General features: G+C 37.5%; 2 protein-coding genes across 4 annotated transcripts in view; one reads left to right on the top strand and one right to left on the bottom strand.

The window, feature by feature from the left end:
* Positions 1–8,191: 8,191 nt before the first annotated feature.
* Positions 8,192–10,700, top strand: C2H4orf3 (chromosome 2 C4orf3 homolog). The gene is made up of 2 exons (XM_047718335.1): positions 8,192–8,502; positions 10,004–10,700. Coding segments are annotated over exons 1-2 (207 nt in total). The 5' UTR covers positions 8,192–8,296; the 3' UTR covers positions 10,005–10,700.
* Positions 10,701–12,485: 1,785 nt separating this feature from the next.
* USP53 (ubiquitin specific peptidase 53) overlaps positions 12,486–19,874 on the bottom strand; it is a 65,904-nt gene continuing 58,515 nt past the window's right edge. For all 3 annotated transcript variants that reach the window (XM_047718323.1, XM_047718325.1, XM_047718326.1), the window contains 2 exons: positions 17,021–17,123; positions 12,486–16,080 (listed from right to left, as the gene is read on the bottom strand). In XM_047718323.1, the coding sequence (XP_047574279.1) occupies positions 15,093–16,080; positions 17,021–17,123 (1,091 nt within the window). In that variant the 3' untranslated portion in view covers positions 12,486–15,092. The remainder of the gene's footprint in view (positions 16,081–17,020; positions 17,124–19,874) is intronic.

Here is a 19,874-nt window from a genome sequence, read left to right as displayed (position 1 = left end):
TCTTCTTCTGGAATCCCAATTATTCTAATGTTGTTTCGTCTTATGGTGTCACTTATCTCTCGAATTCTCCCCTCGTGGTCCAGTAGCTGTTTGTCCCTCTTTTGCTCAGCTTCTTTATTCTCTGTCATTTGGTCTTCTATATCACTAATTCTTTCTTCTGCCTCATTTATCCTAGCAGTGAGAGCCTCCATTTTTGATTGCACCTCATTAGTAGCTTTTTTGATTTCAACTTGGTTAGATTTTAGTTCTTTTATTTCTCCAGAAAGGGCTTTTATGTCTCCTGAGAGGGTTTCTCTAATATCTTCCATGCCTTTTTCAAGCCCGGCTAGAACCTTGAGAATCGTCATTCTGAACTCTGGATCTGACATATTACCAATGTCTGTATTGATTAGGTCCCTAGCCTTCGGTACTGCCTCTTGTTCTTTTTTTTTGTGGTGAATTTTTTCCGCCTTGTCATTTTGTCCAGATAAGAGTATATGAAGGAGCAAGTAAAATACTAAAAGGGTGGCAACAACCCCAGGTAAATATGCTTTAGCCAAATCAAAAGAGATCCCATATCGTGACAGGGGAGAAAGGGGATAAAAAGAGGTTCAGAAAGAAAAAAAAAAAGAAAGAAACAATTAAAAAAAGAAAACCAATAAAGAAAAAATATAAAAAGGAAAATATATATATATATATATATATATATATATATTAGATAAACTAGTTAAAAAAACGTTAAAAAAGAAAAGGGTAAAAGTTAAAAAAATTTAGCAGAAGAAGAGAAAAAAAAATTGAAAAAAAAATTAAATTAACTGCAAGGCATGAGAATCATGGGGAGAAAGCCATGAGTTCCATGCTTTGCTTTCTCCTCCTCTGGAATTCCGTTGCTCTCCTTGGTATTGAAACTGCACTCCTTGGTAGGTGAACTTGGTCCTGGCTGGGTTTCTTGTTGATCTTCTTGGGGGGGGGGGGGCTGTTGTAGTGATTCTCAAGTGTCTTTGCCCCAGGCGGAGTTGCACCGCCCTTACCGGGGGCAGGTCTGAGTAATCCGATCGGGTTTGCTTTCGGGAGCTTTTGTTCCCTGAGCGCTTTCCGTAGAGTTCCGGAGGGCGGGAATGAAGATGGCGGCCTCCCGGTCTCTGGCCCAGAGGAGCCAAGTGCCCGGGGCCCCACTCCTCCGTGCGCCCTCAGAGAACAGCGCCCAATTACTCCCGTCAACCTGGCCTCCGGCCGTGCTCCGAGCTGACAGAGCCTGCGACCAGTTGAAGGTAACCCCGAGCTTAGAGCTCACTCCTCGGCTCTGTCTCTAGCTGGCTTCCCCGTTCTAGTACCTGTAAGCTCTGCGACACTCAGATACCCCCCATCCTTCTGTGACCCTGCGGGACCTGAGGCCACGCTGACCCTGCGTGGGCTTCACCCCAGTTAAGCCTCTGGAGCGATGTCCCTCAGCAGAATAGACTTTTAAAAGTCCCGATTTTGTGCTCCGTTGCTCCGCCGCTTGCTGGGAGCCGGCCTCTCCCCCCGGGGTCTTTCTTCCCATCGCTTTGGATTCACTTCTCCGCCAGTCCTACCTTTCAGAAAGTGGTTGCTTTTCTGTTTCTAGAGTTGCTGTTCTTCTTCTCTTCTATCTCCTGTTGGATTTGTAGGTGTTTGCAATCTTTAGATAAGCTATCTAGCTGATCTCCTGCTACCTGAAGTAGTCTCAGCCTGCTACTTCGCCATCTTGACTCCTCCTCCCAAGAAAGGGATAACTTAAGGAAAAAACAATGTTTTCAGATGAAAATTAGCAAAGTTTTTTTTTACTGTTGGAGAGGTTACTCTATAAAATTAGTTTAATTCCTAGAATGATCACATGGAGGATTTATTATATGGACATACTAATTTGACAGCTGTCTGAAGAAATCTGCATTATCACCTTAGGTTAAAGCATAATTTATCACCTCCCTCGTAAGGACTTAATGCACTTGAACTTCAGAAGTTTAGAATGTCTTCCTAAAAATATCTAGCTTTGATCTGATTGTTAAGGCATTCTCATACCCTATCTTCACTACCCTAGCTCCAGTCAAATAAACTGTGTTGATAGTATTTTGAACGTGCTGGATCATGGTTGCATAACTGGTTGTAATAACTGGTTGTAATAACTCATTTCATGGTTTCTGGTGCATCTTTTTCACTTGGACATATCAGGCAGAAAAGTTTAAGGGGGTGGGGAAAATGGTGAGTTCCTACCTCACTAACAGTGTACCTGGATTTCAGTAAAGTACTTTCTTTGAAATTAAATTGTTTTTAATTTAAGGATATCGCAAATTCCACCACATACTCCATATTCATTTCTGTCACATGGAATAATCAAGAATTACTGGAATTTTAACAAGGGTGAAGCCAGAAGAGGTAACAGGCTCTTTCAAATGAATTTAGTTCAAGTGACCCCTCCCTGTTTGTATTATTTGCTCTCCCAAATGTGACAGACCTACCTGACTCAAGAGGTCAGACTCTAGTACCAATATCTCTCACAGATGAGCATGTGACTCTTTGCCAAGGACAAATTTATTTTTTTTAAGATTTTATTTATTTATTTGACAGACAGAGATCACAAGTAGGCAGAGAGGTAGGCAGAGAGAGGTGGGGGGAAGCAGGCTCCCCGCTGAGCAGAGAGCCCGATGTGCGGCTTGATCCCAGGACCCTGAGATCATAACCTGAGCTGAAGGTAAAGGCTTCAACCCACTGAGCCACCCAGGCACCCCATCCAAGGACAAATTTAAAACCATTTCAAGCTATTTCTAATAATTTTAGTAATTTTTATCAATCCTTTTCAATAAATAGAAGCAATTGATTCAACCTTGCCACTGAGAAGAATGCATCCATCATTTGCATGGGCAAGAGTTACTTGTCTCCACTAATTTTTGTAAAGCTTCCGTGTCACTTACCATCAGGGCCTTTTCCAATCTACTACCAGCCTATAATCTGGGCTACAACACACAGTCTAGCTAATTTTCAGGCAATGGTCTTCTCATTCCCAGAATCTACAAAGCAAAAGGACAATGGTATTTTTCTTTAAGGTAGTATACTGTCTTTGTCTCTATTATTGGGTAACAGATTTGGAGGTAAATTAGAGCAAGGTTGAGCATCTATAGAACAGCATTAAAAATGCTGGATTTGGAATCAATTTTAAGCTTTATAATTTTTTTTAGTAACCTTAGACTATGTACTCCTTTTGTGTCTCATTTTCAAATTCTATAAAATAGAGGAATCACAGCTTCAAAGAAGTTTTATGAAAATTTAGTGGTATACAGTCATATCACACTAAAAGAACCACTAATACATACCTGTGTTTTCTGAATAATCCAAGATTTGTAATGTGACAAGGGAGAAAATATTTAAAATTGGAGTCATGAGGGAAAATCCAGGCAGTATAGTGAAGGAGTTCAGAGTATGTCACCCCAAAATACACACCCTAAAATTGGCATACTATATGTCCAGGGAACAATAGGACTGACAAGGCTGCTAAATATGCAGCCCAAAATAGAACCCCTTCCCTTTTTCCACCCAATTTATAAACCTGCCTTTATCCCTGACTGATATTATTAACTATTCAGGCAAATATCCTACAATCTTGAAAAAGACAAAGGTATACAAAAAGGTGACAAACAATTAGATTATACATTGGGTCAAACAGACTTCCTGTGGTCCCCTTTCTTTTGACCTTTTGGCTTGTATTTATTTTCCATCAGATGGGACATATGGGTAGATGGGAGATAGTTAAGGAACTAAAAGATAATTCATTCTCCCTTGGCATCCGCAAATTTTCTAACCAAATTATCTCCCAGTGTACTACTACTTATTAATCTCTCCAAGTTTCTGGATGAAACCAACATACCTCAGGAAATCCTCCAAGGCCCACATTGCCCCTTGTGGAATCCCAAAATGGATTCCATAGATTTATCTCCAGTGTCAAGCTATTCCCACTATTTGGTTATCATCTGTGTATTTAGTGGGTGAACTGAATGTTACCCAGCCAGAAGTACCAATGCCCCAACAGTGGTGAAGAATTAGTAACTGAGATTATTCCTTGTTTGGGCATTCCTTTATGGATTGGGTCAGATGAAGGAACTAATTTTACAGCAGAAATTAACCATTTGCAAAACTTTGGAGTACTCATTAAAATTTCACACTCTGTATCATCTCTAATCCTCATGGCAAACAGAACATAAAAATCCAAACATCAAAAGGACTTTAGAAATAATCTGTCAAGAAACTGGATTTAATGTCCAGGAGCACTACATCTGGACCTTATAACATCTGGAATACTCCAAATAGAATACATAACATCTGTTGAAATAATGTTTGGTCACCCTATTCCTACTGGCATCTCTAAACCTTCTATTCCTTGATTGAATGAATATTATAGGGCGTGTAAGTGAAAAATGTGCTATTGATTTGATGTGGGCAAGGAGCAAACGGTCAAAAATAAATCTTGAGACAGTGCAAAAATACGTTTTTATTATGGCAGGGGACAGGGCCCGTGGGCAAACAAGAGCTGCAATGTGATTGTAAACAATGACTGAGTATATACTTCAAGTTGGAAGAGGGAGAGATACAGGAAGTTTCCAAAAGGATTTTCATATATTAAGGAAGACTTACAGGATCCTGGAGGTCAGACTAATGTCAAGCTAAGGCTGCTTTTTGCCTCTAGCAACGCACTAACCTTACGGCAGTTGTGGGTTCCTTGAGGAGTGTCCTACTCCACCTGCCTCAAGAATTTGTGAAGGGACTGCAAGTTTTAAAGCGATTTAATTTTATCTACAATTCTTTTGCCTTTGTTCTCCATGTCACTATGACTAGCTATATATAAGAACTAATTAGTATAAATGGAGCATATCATCAACAGGTAAAAACGGCAGGGGCTCTGCTGACTGGCAAGCTTTGCCATCCCTTTTGACCAGAAGACTAGATGTACATTGATGTTTCTAGAGGAGCACACACATTATCATCTCACTGAGAAGACCTTTATAAAGGACTACTAACGACTCACACTGCTATCAAAATAAAAGAAAAATCCTTCTGGATTCACACAAGCCATGCCAAGTTAGACCAGGATCAGCACTCCCAGGACAATTGGAAGACCATTCCTAAGGTGAGCTTAAAGTAAGGATTTCCCAGGCAAATTCCCAGGTCCTAGAAGCAGACAAAATCATGAAGTAGACAGCTTTTCTCAAGATCACAGATCAAGAAACTTCACTTCCACCTATTTTCTCCCCCACTGGGTCTTCCTACTCCCAGAGGAAAATAAAAAAGAGAAAAAAAAAAATCTTCCTTTTAACAAAGCTTCCCCTATCTTTTAGCCAATTACTAAAAGGCTAATTGGATGGGCGCCTGGCTGGCTCAGTACCGTGGAGCACAAGATTCTTGATATCGGGGTTGTATGTTCCAGCCCCATGTTGGGTGTAGATATTACTTTAAAATCTTAAAAAAAAAAAAAAAAAAAGAGGTTGACTGGAGACTGATTGTCTCAGTCTAACATACTTTCCCTCTGATCCTCTACTATAGGCTGTCCTTCAAACTGGTTCTCACTTTACTAACTCTTACTGTTCCCTCAGCAGGTTATGCACAGACCTGACACCCCCTTAACCACTTTTTTCAAACCCCGGCCACATTAACTAAACACTCTGGTTTTTGGTAATGTCAGCATCTAGATCATGCAAAAGAACCTGAAATTAATTTTTATTCCTGCCAAGAAGACCAACTGGTGGACCAGCTCTGGAAAATGGATGCATGACAGGTTATGGTACCCATGGCCAAAAAAATTATCATTCTTCTCTTTTTGTGAGTCAGTTGTACATGGAAAAATCTCTGTGGCAGCTCAAGGACTGTCCTTTGCTCAGACATTAGAAAAGACTTTTTTTCCCCTTTGCACTGAAAATCGTGATGGTACTGAACTTTCCCCACATGACATACCAAGGCAATATTACAACCAAACCTTGTGGTCTGATTCCACAGGTAGCATCCTCAAGCCTCTCAGGAAGGTCAGAAATGGTCTCATTACTGACTCTTAATGCTATCAACACCTGCCAAACCACCAGATTTCACAGCAGGCTCCAAAGCCACCCTTGTGTAACCTGGGAGCAGCTGCACCGCCGAAGGCCAAAAATTACATATTGGGAACCCCAAAATTTGCACTCACCTGGTCACGTAACAAAACCAAGCCTTACAGCTGCTAAAGCCTAATTGCAGGCCTCTTCTATCTGATCTTTCACAATCTGTTCTGCTCCTATTGACTGACAGGGATACACAGAAGATGGAAATGGGCAGGTCACCACATGACAGGTGACAAGATCACCAAACCCCAACTTAGTAAGTCACAAGTTTCATTCTGACCTTATCCATGAACAATACTGGTCTTTTTATCTTAGGTGATGATAAGGTAATAAAGAGTTCCACCTAGATGGTCAAGAGGATGTGGACTCAGATTCCTGACACTCTCTATAACCAGGTACTCCATCTTAAATGCCAGCCAAATTACAAACTTGGGTTCCTTTGATCATAAAATAGAGCCACATAAATACACTAGACATGATGTTACAGAAAACTGGCTTGTATATCACAATTCTAAGTTTTTATGAATATTGACCTCCCTTTTCCCAGGCTTTGTAACTTATGAGTTGGAAAGCCTGTTCTAAATCTTTCCATAGAAATGGAACAAGAGTTCAGTATCACCACACAAACACTGGAAGCCATTCTAGGAGAAGTTAATAATTTAGGCTCTGTTATACTCCAAAGGTACCTCGCCCTGGACACACTGACAGTCCAAAAGGAGAAGTGTATGCAATCATTGCTGAAGAATGCTTCTTCTGTGTAAACTGCTTGGGACAAATAGTGTCTAACCTGACCCTTTGAAAGACAAGATAAACGCCCTCCATCAGATAAACGAGGTCCAGCCATTCTGTTGGACTGACCTATTTCCGGGGACAGGAGACTGATTTAATGGGGTGTGAGGAAATGTGCTTGGATTTGTCATTTCCTATTTATTGTTATTCTAATCTATGCTCTTCTTTTCCTTTGCTGATAGATCCCTCCCCACTTGGTTGCTAACCCAATTCTTTCCACAACCATCAATGCAGCTTTTATGAGAAACATCTAAGGAATTTTCAGACAGAGGAAATGAAGTTCAGAGCATGTCACCCCAAAATACACACCCTAAACTTGGCATACTGATTAAATTAAAGGAGCTTGAGAAACAGCAGGTGCAAGAGGGTCACTGCGACTTTCCTGAATTCTTCCTGACAGGAGATAAAACTCTCATGGGAAAGGTGCCCTCCCTCTACCAGGAGGAAGAAAAACAGTCTTATCACCAGAGATGGGGAATCAGGCTGAGAAATCTGTGCAAACCAACCTTGTTACACTAATGTTTATCTTCCTAGTCATTCTTCCACAGTTTGCTACCCCTGACCCAAACCCTTTGTCTCACCTGATTCTTTGTCTAAAAGGTATAAAACGTTCTGTTCTGGTCATTCTTTGAATGTTCATTCTACTGCCAAGGTTCTCACGTACATGTTTTTAAAAAAATTAATAGAACTTGTGTGCATTTCTCCTGTTAATCTGTCTTATGTCAGTTTAATTTTTGGACCCTGTTGAAAACCCAAAGAGGGTAGGTAGAGAATTTTCCCTCCCTTACAATGGTCAGTTATTTTCTTTCTGCTAGCACTCTAATCTCATAGGGGACCACACTTCCAAACCTTTGGGTTATTCTACATGCAACATTCTCATGATTTGCTCTCTGGCCCCCTCAGAAACTCACACTCATAATGACGTCTGTCTCATTATAGCTTTTACAGGATTAAATAAGTGTAACGTGTTATATACACAAAACAAAACCTATCAGAGGGGGCCCTAAACCTGGTATAAGGGACCCCAAAGAGCAGGGATAAGGAAAGGGGACCGCGGGGAGTGGCTGGGTGGAATCCATCACCTGACAGGAACGGGACTTGATAGTGACTTCTGGCGAGGCAGGCGCCTTTTCCTTCCAGCGAAACCTGTCTAACCAGGTTTTCCCCAGGGTGCAGCAGAACCCGCGGGCGGGCAGACGGCTTACTCCGCTTCCGGGTGGTGGCCGAGCAGCCTGCCGGCTGTCACGAAGACAGCGGACTTTCGGGCGGCGCCTGCGCGTTGGAAGAAGAGGGCACCGGGCCCGTTTCCGGAGATGAGGAACGCGCACGCGCAGGCGGTCAGACTGTGGCCAGTTTAGGGCAAGGTGAACGCGGAAGTAGGGTACTTGTTTTTCTGGCTGCTGGGTCTGTGGTGGGGTGCCTGGTGCGAGATGGAGGCGGGCGCAGCTGCGGAAGATGGTCCGGACGGTCTCCGGGAGCGGCGAGGCTTGGATGAAGCTGGGAGGCAGCAGCAGAACCACGAAGTGCGATCTCAATCCCGGGCCGACCGGTTTCCAAAGCATTCCTACTGGTTGGATCTCTGGCTCTTCCTCCTCTTCGATGTAGTGCTGTTTATCTTCGTCTATCTTTTACCATGGTGAGTACTCTGAACGCAGAGTTGAACTGGTAGGGAGTTTACCACCACAGTTTGGGGGGTGGGGAGCAAGGTAACCGAATTCCACAAAGTATGGTATGCCCAATATATATATATAGCTGGTTAATGGCGGGGTCGAGAGGCGGGTGGTATTGGGGTCGGGTTGAGGCTGGAATGAAAGTCTTCTTCCTTGGCACCTCAGTGAGCGTCTTCAGAGAGGTATGGAAGAAACTTGGCTTCATAATTTCTGTTATGTTTTGGAATGAAACGAGCTGGGTTTGAGTATCTGCACTACCACAAATAAAAGAGGTTATTTAACTTTTCTGAGCTTTATTTTTCCATTTACCGTTTGGGACCATAATAACAAGGTCATAGGGGTGTAGCGAGGATTAAATGAGTATTTTATCTAAAAGCGATTCGCATTTTTGCCTGGCAACAGTAAGCGCTTGACTAAAGGTGTTGTTACTATAACTATAGTTTGACCTCTAGTAGGCCAGGTAGGTATCTCAAACAGGTCTAAGCCTGAACTCAGACTAACTTCTTACCAAAATGTACTTATTTTTCAGTGTCCCTATTTCAGTAAATGTTAACTTTATTCATTCAGTATTCCTTCCAGAAGCCTGGGACTCAGATTTTCCCCTTTTATTTACACCCACACATCCCAAAACACCCAACTGTTAATCACAAAATTCTGTAGGTTCCACTTGCAAAATCCTTGCTCTCCATTTTCATTGCCACTGACTCTGAAAAGACACTTTTGGAAGAGGATAAGGGGAGGAAAGGTAGAGAAGGCGCTGGGGAGCAGAACAACAAGAGGGACAAGGACTGAGGTGATAGGAAAAGTTCAGGAGAGAAGCAGTGAGTTGAAGGGCAGGCCAGGGGAAGAAAAGCAGTGCAGCTCATTTGGACATTAGGGAGCTCTCTTGGACTTTGGAGTTGTTGACTTATCATAAATTAACTTTTCTCAGTCATTATGCTTATGAGTTTGCAATCCATGATAGGCAATTATGTCTTCTTTCCCCGCCCCAAAATTTTGGCAAAGATTTGGGCATGACCTCCTTGTATCTAAGACCCCATTGTCACTGATTTCTTGAATGTGGCAGATTAGAAGGCAGAGGGTTGAGTGGAGTGAATGGAAGAGGTGGATATTTCTATAAAATACTCTGCCAGACTATTTGTAGAGTTTTCACTCTCCTCTACTTCCCCTCCTTTTTTGGTAGAGACTGATATCTCAAATACAGGTTTGTTGTTTTTTTTTTTTTTTTTAAATGAGTTTTCAGCTCTGGATAGAAAATGAAAAAAAAAAAAAAAAAGGAAGAAGAAGAAGAAAGAAAATGGAAGCGGTGGGAGGAATAGTCCAGGGCTTTTTTTTTTCTCTCTTATCAATACATAAATCATTTAGGAATAGGACAGTGACTGAGACAATCTAGATTTTCAGATATTGGGTCTAAAGTATAAAATCTGGAAGGAGGAAACATTGTTGACAAATATTTGGTTTTTACAGAATGGTTTGCCTGATGTCTAGATTAAGAAGTTGACTCCTGGAGTGGATTCTGAAAATGACTGCAAACTTCTTGAACAAAGAAGACAGGGTTGTGCAACAGAATTTCAAACTCTGAGGAACTTTTCTTTGATTTTACATACTCTTGTTACTCCTTTTGGGGACTATATTAAATGGGTAATGATCTCACCCATTCATAGCTAAGTTCTTAAAATTACTCTGATTCATGTTTAAAAGCTTTTCAAACATCTGATGGCTTTATAGGGGCTGAATATTAAAGTATTTATACGTAAAGGTTTAGGGTATTCATTAAGAAATATGGTAATGTCTTGCCTTTAACAGTTTAAGGGTTAGCCCGGGTTTAGTATGATGCAAAAATGTGATAAAATATTAAGATGAAGTATTTAAAAATAAATTACTTAAAAACAAGGGTGAAAAAAAGGAGTTAGAGCTGAACAGAAAATGCAGGCCCACAGTGTACTGGCTGTAAGTAACAGTTTAATTTTTAAATTAAGTGGGCCTCTGTTAACAGTTACCAGTTTGATAAAGTCCCAGAGAAAGTATATACTATCCAACTGTGCATGTCCTCTTACCTGGATGTCCCCTTCCTTCCTTGTAAGTTCTTGAACTTCCCTAAAATAGGATTGTGTTTGAAACCCATTTTTTCTTCTTGTGGTTTTATAAAGAATGCTTGCCAAAATATGGGGCTTTTTGTTTTGTTTTGTTTTTTAAATAATGTCTGTATCTTAAATACTTCAACAAAGTCATTTCAACAAATATTTGAGCACTTACTCTGGGCCAGGTGTGGTAGTGAGCAAAAAAGACAAAAATTTTTTGCCTTCATGGAGCTTGCATTCTTTTATTTATCTAACAGTGTTAATAAGAATTTACATTCTAGGAGTGATCAGCTAGTGTTTAATTAGAAAGGTCACACTTCCAAAGCAGCTACTAAAAGCCCTTCAGAAGCCATTCCTATTACATAACAGATACTCCTTTATGTAATGGATGTTAGAAAGGGGCTCTTGTTGAAATTGGTGATATTTGGGGTGCCTGGGTGGCTCAGTGGGTTAAGCCGCTGCCTTCGGCTCAGGTCTGGCTCAGGTCATGATCTCGGAGTCCTGGGATCAAGCCCCGCGTCGGGCTCTCTGCTCATCAGGGAGCCTGCTTCCTCCTCTCTCTCTGCCTGCCTCTCTGCCTGCTTGTGATCTCTCTGTCAAATAAATAAATAAAATCTTAAAGAAAAAAAAAAAAAAGAAGAAATTGGTGATATTTGATACATGTGAATTGCCTAAATATTTTGAGGATATTCACCTCCCTTAGAAATAGGGCATAGATCTGGTAAACTCTATACCTTCTCTCTTTTAGAATGATTTTAGAATGAAATCTAGGACTGATTTTGGAAAATTTTAGTTGCCTATTGCCAACTACAAGGTAACAATTATGCGTCCAGGGTATTGCATCTACTTGAGAGAGAACCTTTTATGCAGAGGTTGATGCATCTAAAGAAACACAAAACTGGAATTTTATTGAGTATACCAAACAGTATGAACTGTTTTTCTGCTGCTTGCTAATAATTTTGTCCAATAAATGTTTATTATGTAGCTAAATTTGGTCTGATTTTGGATTTTGCATTTGTTTAAACAAATTACTTGGTAAGTAGCAGGGTTTGGAAAGGATTACCAGTTCTCATGTAGCTTAATGTTGGGTTATACACAAAATTTTATAATTCGTACTATGTTTCTGAGCCTGAAATCAGCCGAGTACCACAACTACTGAATATTCTGAAATTTCTAGCAGAGGGAATGTAGCAAGGTCTTGCTGTTATGACAGGACTGTAAATGGCATACAAAAATGGTTCCAGTAGGAGGGCTGAATCGTTTCTACAGCTAATGAATAAGAAATTATACCTACTGTGCCATCTCAAGTATAGTGAGTTCTTACAGCACTCGCACTTGAAGGCTAAATGGGTAAAGGGTAACTAACTGGGTAAGGCTAAAGGATGAATGGGACACCAAGAAAACTTGGCAAACTTGCTATGATGAAAACAATAACATCAATGTTTTAATCTGATAAATTTTAATCTGATAAATTCCTTTGTAAATTTCAAAAACTTAATTTCATATAAATGAAATGATTATTTTAATAACCATTTGAAATGAACTGGCTGACCAGTTATTGTGGCAAAGTCTTTAGGATTTAGGAGTCTGTGAACCTGAAAATTTAGGATAGAAACATCTCCATGTATCTAGTCCCTAAATGGCATGGGAATACATTCAGAGACTACAGGATTATTTATTTAAGGTCTTTAACGTTACTTAAGTAAATTATGTTCTAGGATAAGGATCATCAAACTGTGGCCAATGGGCCAAATCTGGCCTACTACCTCTTTTGATCTGGCCTGTGAGCTAGGGATGATTTTTACATTTTAAAACGGTTGAAAAAAAAAATGTCTATGTCATGATATAAAAATTACATGAAACCCACGTTTCAGTGTCAAAGTTTTATTAGAACACAAACGTGCCATTCATTTACATACCATTTATGGTTTCTTTCACTACAGTGGCAGAACTGTAGCTGTTTGTTACAAAGACTCTGTGGTCCACCAAGACCAAATTATTTACTATGTGGCTCTATGGAAAGTTTGCCAACTCCTATAGGAGCCCTGCTTTAGACCTCACTGCAGTTACACTTTTAGGAGCCTCTAGTGATAACATTTTATGATTAGTGATAGTCCAAGTACCCTTGAACTTAAGTTGATTTACATTTCTCATAAAATACATAATCAACATGTGAGGAGAGGAAGCCATAATTCATGAATGCACAGAAAAGTCCAAACATGTTAACTTAAAAATCAGTTTATCCTAAAAATAATTCTGAACCAAAAGAAACTGATTTCACAGAAAAATAGAACATTCTGAAGATATGTATTTTGGACATTACAATAATTATTGGTTGCATTATTTCAGAAGTTACCATAATTTTATAACAAGAAGAAAACACAAAAATTAGGTACTCTAGAAATTTATTTTACGTGTGAATAGTTAGTAATTATGTATTCAAATCTATATTTGGAGTGTTGAATCAACAAAAACCGTTTCTGGTTTTGTTAGTACTATTACATGATTCAGGTAGTTTCAACTGGACAGTACTTTTAAAAATAGCCAAAATGAGATATTTCTATTTTGATGTTGCAACTCAAATGTTGAGTTGAAAATACATATCTATGAGACTGCTGTTAAATACGAGATATTAGTTTATAAGTGTCAAATAATACATTTTTAACTGGACATCTTGACCAAATAGAAATCTTAGAAAAAAACTAGACAATGTTTTTCAAAGTTACTAAAAATGCTGAAACCCATTTTGTAATATTTTACAATGTTATAAAAGCAGTAATTAAATACAATTTTAAAAACTTTACAGCATTTACAAGCCTTCCATATTAAAATTTATGTTAAAAATAAGCTTTCTTAAAAGATAAAAGTTTAATATAGTTCATATTCAAGTATTTCTAAGTTAAGAGAATATAAAGTAATAATCACGTACTATTATGGTTAGAAAAGGCAAGTAAAAACTTCTCTAAGTGGAAGACAATAATTGACCAAGATTTCTCAACTGGGTAAGATTAGGTTTTTACAAGCAATTATTTTATAGTTATCTAGGAATACTCATTTTTAATCATTTACATTTTAGGATATTTTAATTTATGGAGTTGGTCAAACATTAAATTTAGTAATCAGTTTACAGAATTAAGTTATATGTATAAAATTTATTAATGTAAGAAAATTTTTAATTTTGCAGTTCTCAATTTTCCTACATGGACAATACAACACTTAGCCACAATAAGTTTACCAACTTAGTACAAAATAAAATGACAACTAATGAAATAAGGCAATTAATGTAACTTAATTTCATTTAGAAGGTCATCATGATAATGGAAAATTCTTTTATTTAAAGAAAAAAAAAAAAGCCCTCTCCATGAAAGTAGGGTAAAATGACTGTTTAGAGAAGAAAAATGGAAGGGATGCTCAAATTAATACATTTCATTAATACTAAACCCTCTATATGAAAGTAGAAATTGGATCTGGAACCCAGAAATACTCGGATTCAAGAATCTGAAAATCATTAAAATGGGTTGACAGCCTATAAAGAGAGGTTAAGATGATTGCAGGGAAAATTTAGGCAGTCACAGTGAGATCCCCAGTGGGCCCTAAGTTAATTCCTAACACTGGTTATTAGCAGCCCAAAGTAAACCAAACCAAAATAAAACCTTTCACATTTCTTATAAAATTAGAAAAAATGTAACACATAAATACACTAACGTTAAGGATTTCACTTACTTTTAGCTTACATGCCTGAAGTAAGTTTATGATATAAGAGAGGCCTAATTTATGTTAACTAGGCATTATGAAGATTGAAGTTCCAGGAGCAAAATTAAGTTTCTTCTCTTCTGACCTTAAGAATTTAGTTAAAAAAACCTGCTTTATCATTAAGGCTTCCCCCTTCCAAATGCTATCATTTCATATGATACCATATGAATATATGCTTCTAATTCATATGATAACCATATCATGGGTTGATATTTTTTAAGACACTTAAAGGGATCATAAGTAGTAGACTATCACAGAAGTCAAAAACAAATGGGTGAAGCCCTCTTTTGGTTGGTTACCCATTAGAAAGTGCTTCTTCATAAAGCAAATACTGCTTTGACTACATAAACTATGTACCACCTGGTATTTTTCAGTTAGCATAGCTTACCCATCTATACATGTGAGTACTGGTTAGTTTAATACTTATGGGTCTACCAGCCACATACAAAGGAACAAATCACATTTTTATTTAACTGCAGCAGTGACTTTTTGCATATCCTCTATTTTCTGTTTTGCAGGCACACCAAAACTGTTCAAAGGGAATTTTTAAAATACCCAATAAGTTGATCAACACAAATAAAATATATATATATAGAAAATTAATGTGATTAATAACTTTAGAAATGCCATGGTTTTAGTTTCATATATCACCAGGTTTGGTCAGTCGATTCCTATTATATTTTCGTGGCCTCTGAGAAGTATAAGCTTACCAGTTTCATCACTTATCTATTACAGTGTATACTAGGTTTATACCTCTGCTCAGAAGGGCAGTTTGAACCAAGACTGTTGTGTAACACAGGTGCTAGCCCTCTTTCACTCTGAGATAGTGCATTATCATTACAAAAGCTACTGCTCTCTGGAACATGGAGCTTGGGTCTCTGGTGGTATTTCAGTCTGTATGTATCAGTCATGCAGCTATCAACTGAAAAATAGGTAGTTAATGAAATGGTCTCATTTGGACAGGTAGAACTAGAGTCTATTTCTGGTTGGCAAAATGCATCAACAATTGTACCCAAATCTGCCTGAAAATCTTTAGTTGAAAAGCTTGATAGGTGGTTTGCTGTGTTGCCAACAGCCTCTTTTACTTGTAATGTTTCCTTAAGTCTTTCATCACGCACATATGTACCCATTTCTGAACCTGATTCTGAATCCAAACTTAAACTGTGTTTTGGAAGACTACAAGAATTAGCTTTAAACATCTCTGTAAGTTTGACATTAGGTGTGGGATTATTTTTCTCTGACTGTAGCACACTGGTTATAGCATATTTCTTTGGTGGCAAAGGAGGCGGTGGATTATGGCTAACAAATTTTGACATCTGACAATCATCAGACCTATAGATTGACTGAATTATATGTTCCCTGGACAGAGAGTTCTCAGAACAACATTGTTCCATCATAGTTTGCTGCTGGATGAGGGGAGAAGTTTCTGGCTTTAACCCAACATGTCTCATGTGTGAAGACCACAATGAAGATGATGAGACTACTTCATTACTGTTCATTCTCTTTCCAGGAGCAGAATTATCATCATGAGAAAGTAAACCTGTTCTTTCAGAATTTTCTGCATTAAGCCACTCAGAAAATTTGCATTCACTTGAGGTTTCAAGTTTCTGTTCACCTGACTGGTGGATATGCTCTCTTGCTGCATTGTCCTGGAGTATCTGTGTACCTGAAGAAAGGAATAACTTTCCATTGTTTTCACATATATGTGACCTGTAACATAAAAATAAGGACAAAGCTAAAACACCATATACAAATAGGCAAAATTGTAGGAAAAACAAACTTTTGTCCTGTAGTTTAACTTCTCAATATACACCTGATGTTACTTTTGTAACATAACAAAAATGGGAAGATATTTGTAACCATTAACATTTTACACTCTCTGACTCCAAAATGTATGCCAAGATACATGAATGCTAGAAACACCTGTTATTACCAAAATTAGATTTCTAAGAATTAGCATAATTAAAAAAATTCATTTCAACTTACACTGAAATTACATTTATTTGTGACAAAATAATTTGTCACAATAATTTGTGACAAAAAAATTTGAAAAAAATGTTATAAGCAAACACTTCAATACCCTAAAAGGCTTCTTGACCAACATTATAAAGCTTATACCAATAGAGACAACTCTGATATACAATGCTATAAAAGGATAGTAGACGAATTAAAAATAATTTAATGAAGATTACCTTTTTTTAGATAACAATTTCTCAGATGAAGATAAATGATATCACACTGCAAATTACTTTTTGTCATGAAAATTATTTTTCTCACATAAACTTCACAGATAGCAAAATGATGAAAAGAATAGAAGCTTTGCTAGGTAGACAAGAGCTGTATTCAAATTTCAGCTCCAATGCTTTGGGCAAATTACTTATAATAAAAGCCCCTAATTTTCTCTTATGAAATACCACCCACCTCCTACAAATGCTATGAGGATTACAACAATCATGTATTGTACCTGGTACTCTGTAGGCCTTATATCCTTAGGTCTATATCCATTTAATGATCCCCAATAATACAGGCATCATAACATTGTAGACCCATTGTTTTCAGAGTAATAATACGGATTTTTACCCTGATAGAGTTCCTATAATACATGCATTTAATACAAAAGATTTTAGTATTTCTAAATATCTTTGACTACCTTTTTATCAAAGGATTTTTTATTTGTAGATGTGACTCTGGGTGGAACTCATGCGAATTATAGCCTACTTCCAAATTCTTGAGTTCTTTTTTAAAGGCTGAGGCTAGGAGAGAGAGAAAAAAAATTATTTAAATGATCTTTTCTAATTTAATGAGCATATACTTCCCCATAATTTATGTAAGGTTTCCTACAAATAGGTTATTCTCTTACAACTAACAAAGATTAATCAAGTTTCAGCTCAAATAGCTCTTTTCTGAATACTCTGTACAAAATAAATAGCTGTTTCTATTATCACTTGAAAACATTAGCTATGCCCAGATAACACTATTGCTGTTAGACTGCAGGGAGCTATGTGTTTCCCCTTAAGACATAGTCTTTGCTGACAAAATGTCAGGGAAATCCTGCATTTGAAGACAGATGGCTTGGGTTGAAGTCTGGATTCACTACTTACTGGCTAGTAGCTTTAAGCAAACTTCTCAATCCCTTAGAATCTAGTTTCCTCATTCATATGAGATAATGACACCTATTTTACCTTCCTCACAGGAACATTAGGAACATCAACTGAATTAAATGTGTGGGAGGGTAATATGGTTAACGTATAAAATGTTAACACTATCACTCAGTAGCTACCATTTATTGACTGCTGACTCAAGTTGTAAGCAGTTCATAATTATTTCATTTAATCTTTATAACTGAACATCATTTTTTACTTGAAAGATAACAGATAGGGGCGCCTGGGTGGCTCAGAGGGTTAAAGCCTCTGCCTTCGGCTCAGGTCATGATCCCAGGGTCCTGGGATCGAGCCTCACATTGGGCTCTTTGCTTGGTGGGGAGACTGCTTCCTCCTTTCTCTCTCTGCCTGCCTCTCTGCCTACTTGTGATCTCTCTCTGTCCAATAAATAAATAAAAAATAAAAAAAAAGAAAGATAACAGATAAACTTTGGTTACTCAGATTTGGGTATCTGGCAGAAATTTTCTTGAAAGTAAAAGTGAACCTGTCATTTCTAAGGAAAACAACTAGCATTATTTATTGCCATATAAAATTTAAGTTTTTAGATGAAAATAAGAATTTTGGAAACTTTTATCCACCACCATGAGTTTTTAGCTTCTCAAGAATTAGAAAAGCTTTCCGCTAATAATTGTGGTGATATTAACAAATGTATTTTTTAAATATAAAGAAATTTATCAACATTTGGAAGACTTGTATAATTTAGCAAATCAGTATTTTCCAAATAAGGATATACTGATGTTACAAAATCATGCATGAGTAAAGTAAATCATTCTTTAAATGAATAAATAAATTTTCCTTTTTAAAAAATAATACAGTAATTATTAACATATATAGCCTATCAAAACAAAAGCTCTTTGAGGTCCTCAATATTCTTTAATAGTATAAAAATATCCTGAGGGCAAAGCAATTGCTTCAGTTGATTGAAAATAGTCCTTAAAAAATCTCAGTCACAACTGTTCTGTGAAGCAGTTCCCCTCTTTATACCCAAGGAAGTTAGGTGACCCAAGTAAGGCTATATAACTGGTAATTGACAGCATTTAAACCAATCCAGGACTAATTCCAAAGCCAGTGCTCTTTCTACTACCTGCAAGCTCTCTTTTGCATATGCCACTAAAATCCAAGATCATCATACAAATCTACCCCTGAGGAAACTAGGCCCACAGACGATATAAAAATATATGGCTTTAGCTTAAATATTCAACTAATTCTGTAGAATTCTAGTAAGTTTTCAGTATTCTCCCTTATTTTTAGATGGCTTTTTCATCATGTTCATTTCCTTTCATTCTCATACTCCTGACTGTACTCCAAGTCTATGAATTGAAGAATGTAAAGAAAACAAAAAGTCATTAAAGCAGCAACTTTATTTTTTAAACAATAACAAAGAAGTTTATCTTAGATGGCTTTTATCCCTAAATTGATTTTCTAGGTACATTTTTTAAAAACTACTCTGTCATTCAAAATTCAACTGGAATATATAATTGACCAAAACATCTAAATATTATCTGGTGAAAAATCTATATTCGATTATCAACAGCCTCTGCTAGTTATATCTTGAATTTCTTATATAATATATATGAGAATTTAATACCCTATATTATTGCTCACACAGTAAATGTTACCTTCCAATAAAAACCCAAGATAGTAGAATGAGGGGAACTATAAGTCTGGCATTCATTTGCTTAAGATTTCACATTCCTACATCCACTAGACTGCAGTAAGTTCTTTATTATTGGACAATATGTCCCCTTTTTGTTATTTTCCCCCAGTACAATATCTAGCACATAAAAGATATTCAGTGAAAGTCTAGAGAATGAATAAACAATTACATGGAAAACATAACTGTTTTTTCTTCTTGTAAATCATCCCCACCCTGTCCACCATGTTCTTGACTCACAGAACCAGGACTAGGTAAGAATAAGCTAAGATAAATTCTTCTTACCTTTCCCCCTGACCTATCTTGAGTCTATCAATTGCCACACTAATACAAATCTTAAAAATAAAAGGCAGTATAATTTATCCCAAAGAGTGTTAGTTGCTTGGAAGCCTAACCCACTGCCAAGACTCAAAAAACAGCCTCTCTTCAATAGCTACTTTATGGGGGGCGGGGTTAGTAATGTCAAAAAGAACTTCAATAATTCTTTAGCCTGGAAAATCTAAGTTGAAATTACATTATGATTATCCATTCACCTTGATTTTAACTTCAGAATGTTTACTTAACTTATCCATAATTCCAGGTTTATTATTCACAAACACCAGAAAAAACAATTCTTAAAAACGTCTTTACTATTATTAATGTATCCATATAACAGACAGCAGGAGGCAGCAGAGGTCTTATAAATATGT

The sequence above is a fragment of the Lutra lutra genome, chromosome 2, assembly GCF_902655055.1.
Source record: "Lutra lutra chromosome 2, mLutLut1.2, whole genome shotgun sequence".
In the NCBI taxonomy this organism is placed as follows: Eukaryota; Metazoa; Chordata; class Mammalia; order Carnivora; family Mustelidae; genus Lutra; species Lutra lutra.
The sequence above is the reverse complement of the archived record's forward strand: the minus strand, read 5'-3'. Positions and strand labels throughout refer to the sequence as shown.

Excerpts from the sequence above, each read along its gene's own strand:
- C2H4orf3 (XM_047718335.1), top strand. The coding sequence starts at position 8,297 with ATGGAGGCGGGCGCAGCTGCGGAAGATGGTCCGGACGGTCTCCGGGAG.